Here is a 4,987-nt window from a genome sequence, read left to right as displayed (position 1 = left end):
GGGACCGGGACCGGCGGCCCATAACCGGTTATAAAGTACCTATACTGGTCCTATCATTTTCGACCGGGACCGGTTACGCCGGGACCGGTTATGGCCGGTTATGAGAATGGTGAGGACCGATTGGGACCGGCCCGGGACCGGTTTTTGGCCATCTCTACTTCCGGTACTACTTCTACTCTTAAGGTTCTTTCGAGTTATCTCCAACATGTATTTGATTTTTGTTTACTTATGCCGTTTGCGCTAATTTGATCATCAATTATGTTGTTCATCAGTGAGAAAAATATGGTGTTCCTTGCGATTTTTGCTTGTTATTTAGGAAATACTAGATCAAATACGTGTTTATAATCTCAAAACAGATCTATAAAGTGATTGAAATCGAAGCAACACCGTTCACAGAGAAAAGAGCTGCAATTTGGTTGGATTAACTTCAAATTTGATATGATTTTAAGCTTTTTGAGAAAAAGTGCCATGGAATTCGTAATGAGGAATACGTACGGTGTAATGTTGATCTTAAATGCCGCCTCTGGAGGCTGATGGGTACAGACACCAGTCGGATGCACCTTTAAGGTGGATGAGATCCCCACAAAGTTGTCTAATGTGTTTTTTTACCTGAACTTTACCATTTCAATGGGATTTTTTAAAGTTATTTGGTTGATTTTGTGGGACTTCCCTGCCATGAGAATTGCAACAACTGTTTGGGGATGTCCCGTGAAAATCAATTCCAGTTCTTTGGTTGATTTCGTGACACTTTTTGGGTTTTTGGTTGATTTCATGAGATTTTTTTTCGGTTTTTTGGTTGATGTTTCCTTGCATCTTCTAATCCTGGAACGCCCATCAAAGTTTAGCCGGCTCGAGGCTTAATAAGTCCAACCCTGACAGACAAGAGACACCCTAGAGTTTCAACTCTTGGATACATTGCCCCATAGGTGCACTCTGATACCATGTGTAAATTTGTGAAACCCCATTAGTTTACTCTATAAAAGAGCCATTTAGGAGAAAATGAGGGTTTCAACATATATAGATGAGAAATGGTCCAAGTCTAGCTTATGTTGGATTGACTGACGGGTTTTCCGTGGGACTTATAGCGCCCAATGATTTATGAAAGTTGTTTATGTAAATTCACCTGCCTTTTCTTTAATAAAAACATGCCCAAATATGCACAATGGAGAATCGATGTGAAGATGTGTCATTTCTTCGAGTCTAATGCGTCTATAAATTGGAAGTTACAGTCGGATATAGTTTAAATGATGGAACCTTATGTTTTTGTTTTTCTTTGCAGCCGACTGTTCTCTACATTCTTGGAGATGTCATCCCTAAGGAATGTCGTTCACAAACGGGATCACAATGAAAGAGCTCAACCGTGAGCGCCTATAGCTCTTTGAACCCATAAATCTCCCTTTTTTTGCATTCTTGCATTTCTTACATGCCGACTTGCTTTCAGGAAAAAGAGGAAAAGATTTGGGCTTCTTGAGAAACACAAGGACTATGTAGTTCGTGCAAATAGGCATGACAATGGGACGGGGATGATAAGGTAAAGGACATTCAATAAGCACTTACTAGTAAAAGTCTGATAAATGGCCCCTAAGATTTTATCGTCTTTGTAAGGCATGTTGTGATGAGAGGGGAATCACTCATTTAATGGAATTTATATTATAAAACGTAGCAGAGATCAAATCAAACAAACCTGATATATTTCTATACAAACTACTCAATTCTATAACGTGAGGCTTGCTTTCACAAACCTCATTCATTTGCAATTTTGAAGGCAACATGTTGGAATTCGATATTTTTAGCAAACTTCCGTCAGGTTCTTGAGAAAACGCGATAATTGAACTCCTCAAGAAGCCGCACATAAGGCCCCTGAAAAAATTGAGCATTTATTAAGAAATTGTTAAGAGTATTTCCAATTGCTATATTATTTTAAATTAGAAGGGTACTCGTACAATGCAACGAGATACATCTTCATTTTAATGTTTCGTTTTATTTTTTGTATATGTTGATATAATACGGTTATATGGTTTTGAGAAAGATAATGTTTTTACTTTTGAAGGGGGAGTCTTAGAGTCACACATCTGCCATACTTGAATTATTTCTCCTCAAACTACGCTGAAAACTCCCTTATCTCCTCAAAACTCTTTTAGAGAGTAATTTAATGGAGATCAACATATTTTCACATGCTATCATAACCATGTCTACCGCTCTAAAAGACTCGACATTTTGTGACAATTTGTGCCCGTATAGCCTCCATTGGAGGGGGAGTGTTGGAGTCCCACATCAGCTAAACTTGGACCATTTCTCTTGAAAATATGTTGATTATCTCAAGGGCTCTTTTGGAAAGTAATCTAATGGAGATCCACATATTCTCACATGATTTCAGAACCAATGTCTACCACTCTAAAGGATTCGACACTCTTTGACAATTTGTGTCCTTCTAGCCTCCGATAAAGGTTGAGTGTTGGAGTCCTATATTAGCTGGACTTGGACCATTTCTCCTCAAAATATGTTGAAACCTCCCTTCTATCCTCAAGGGATCTTTTGGATAGTAATCTAATAGGGATAGTAATCTAATAGGGATCCACATATTCTCACATGGTATCAAAACCAATGTCTACAATTCTAAAGGACTCGACGCTCCTTGACTATTTGTGTCTGTCTAGCGTCCGTTGGAGGGGGAATGCTGGAATTCCACATCGGTTGGACTTGGACTGTTTCTCCTCAAAATATGTTGAAATCTCACTTATCTCCTCAAGGGCTCTTTTGGAGAGTAATCTAAATCCAAATAATCTCACATGGTATCAGAGCCAATGTCTACCACTCAAAAGGACTCGACACTCCATCTCCTTAAGGGCTCTTTTGGAAAGTAATCTAACAGGTTTCCATATATTCTCACAACCAATACCCATTAGAAGAGTTGAATGTAACCACAAGGGTTGTGGCGTAGTGGCCGAGGTCCCGGGAGATGTGGTAGAATATCCCATCTGCCCAGGGTTCGATTCTGGGCATACACAACAACTGTGGCTACTGAATTTATCGGGGCTGATTTCTTGCAGTCACAATTTGTCGGGATTAGTCCAGGAGTAGCCTGGGACACCCTTCCAAACAAGAACAGTTGAATGTGGTGCATGTGTGAACAGACCTATGCCCAACTAGTTTGGGAAAGCTAAATGAGACTTGTTAAAAATGGTGTTAAGAGGAAAAACCTGAAGACCAAGATGAGCAACAAAACTTCCCTTCATCAACATGCTTCACATCAAGGCCAATCAACCATGATCCGACGCTGACATCGTCATGGGCATATGAACGAAGTATCAACCTAGCAAGCAGAGGATAAAACGATTAAATTCGTCTAGTTGTATTCATTGCTCAGAAAAGATTACGGCACATGATGCAAAAGAAACGATCAAAAACGAACAAAAGCAAGTGCTAACTTGTTAATTGAGATAAACTGAGCCAAGGCTTGTGATACGGCAAATATTTCCCCAGAAGCATGTCGGAAATATCTGCATGTAGAAACAAGTTTGATTGATCAGTAACGATACACACACATGAATGAGTCTAATACCGAAAACATCACAAAATTTGCAGTGATGCAAGATGCCGGAAGATGCACGGTTCATAATGATATTCTTCTTATGTGTAAACTTGTTTGTATCGTGTGGAAGGTAAGATGCATGTAGAAGCTATGAGAAACATAGGATCTAGAGGGTGTGTTTGATATGCAAGACAAGACGAGACATGACATAACAAAAAAAAAACTTTTTGTTCCACGTTTGGCGTGACATTAGACTCGGGTAGGACGGGACTGAGTGGGACAGAAATGCATTTTTTTTGTCCCACCAAAATAGGTGGAACATAAATCAGGGAGATGATACAAGATTAGTAAATTGCTAAACTACCCATGTGAAATTAGAACCCTAAAACCTTCCACAAATCTCACCCACCTATGTCACTCTCGCTTGTCCAGTCCCGTCCAGAAAAGTGCAAATCTTGAGAAAAACTATTAAAGATTTTGTTAATTGAGTCCATGACACTGGTCAACCAATTTCACCTTCTCAATTTCCTCATCTAAAGAATTGCCTTCTGCTAGATGATATATTTCATTATGTGGAAGATTAATTACTGGAAATGCTAAAACTCCGACTTATCAAATTTCGTAAGTGACACCTGAGGTGCTTCTTTACATAAGCTAATAAAAATCGGACTCTTAAAGCAGTTAGTAGCAGTGACAGCTAAGGCTATGTTTAGCAAACCAGCTAATAAGCTAGTTGTTAACTGAAAAGCTAGTTGTTAACCAAAAAGCTAGCTGATAAACTGGTCATTGGTAAAAACTAGCTGATAAAGCTAGCCACGTTTGGTAAAACTAGCTGAAAATGTTCTTTATATAAAGGGTCATCTAAATTAACTGCTATCATCGGAAGAAGAGCTACAAAGAATCATGGGAACTTACGATTTTCTATCCCCGAATTTCCACCACTCTGGTTCATACCATTTGTCGGTCCTGCAAAATGTAAGAGGACAGGAAACTAATAAAATTCTAATCTCAGGTGAAAGGATGCATGAAAATGATACCAGATAAAGCTCTTTAACTAACTCACGGCTTGGAGAAAACACCGCCAGATTTCATACACCCAATATAGGCACGAGGCTTATCCACGTGGTTTGAAAGAATAGCACCAAGGGCATCTGCATAGCAAATGACAATTAAAGCTATAAGCATAACCTCAGAATTTCTTAACTAAATCTCATAGTTAAGGAATGAGGAATAACATAAATACTGCTTTAGTAACAACCGATGCAGTCCTGTTAAGCATGGTGAGTTATAAGAATTCCGGACAAACTGTGTCTTTTATTGCATCAACATGGAACAATTTCATTGAGAATAAGATTACGAAAACATCTGCTTTCATTGTTTACAGATATGTTTCTTAAAGGAAATAAGAGCCAAATTACAATTTCTCATGATACATAAACACCCCCCCCCCCCCCC

At 39.0% G+C, this 4,987-nt stretch overlaps 1 protein-coding gene and 1 long non-coding RNA gene across 2 annotated transcripts in view; one reads left to right on the top strand and one right to left on the bottom strand.

The window, feature by feature from the left end:
- Nucleotides 1-1,755, top strand: part of LOC112529406 — a 2,291-nt gene extending 536 nt beyond the window's left edge. The window contains exon 2 of the long non-coding RNA XR_003070922.1: nt 1,442-1,755. This is a non-coding gene — a long non-coding RNA (uncharacterized LOC112529406). The remainder of the gene's footprint in view (nt 1-1,441) is intronic.
- Nucleotides 1,756-1,793: 38 nt separating this feature from the next.
- LOC112529405 (hydroxyproline O-galactosyltransferase HPGT1-like) overlaps nt 1,794-4,987 on the bottom strand; it is a 6,830-nt gene continuing 3,636 nt past the window's right edge. Inside the window, exons 8-12 of the mRNA XM_025140675.1 lie at nt 4,596-4,683; nt 4,448-4,498; nt 3,429-3,500; nt 3,201-3,313; nt 1,794-1,860 (exon numbers count right to left, since the gene is read on the bottom strand). Coding sequence (XP_024996443.1) covers nt 1,838-1,860; nt 3,201-3,313; nt 3,429-3,500; nt 4,448-4,498; nt 4,596-4,683 — 347 coding nt within the window. The 3' untranslated portion in view covers nt 1,794-1,837. The remainder of the gene's footprint in view (nt 1,861-3,200; nt 3,314-3,428; nt 3,501-4,447; nt 4,499-4,595; nt 4,684-4,987) is intronic.

Source organism: Cynara cardunculus (genome assembly GCF_001531365.2).
Source record: "Cynara cardunculus var. scolymus isolate 2C chromosome LG 16, CcrdV1, whole genome shotgun sequence".
Classification (NCBI taxonomy): Eukaryota; Viridiplantae; Streptophyta; class Magnoliopsida; order Asterales; family Asteraceae; genus Cynara; species Cynara cardunculus.
The sequence above is the reverse complement of the archived record's forward strand: the minus strand, read 5'-3'. Positions and strand labels throughout refer to the sequence as shown.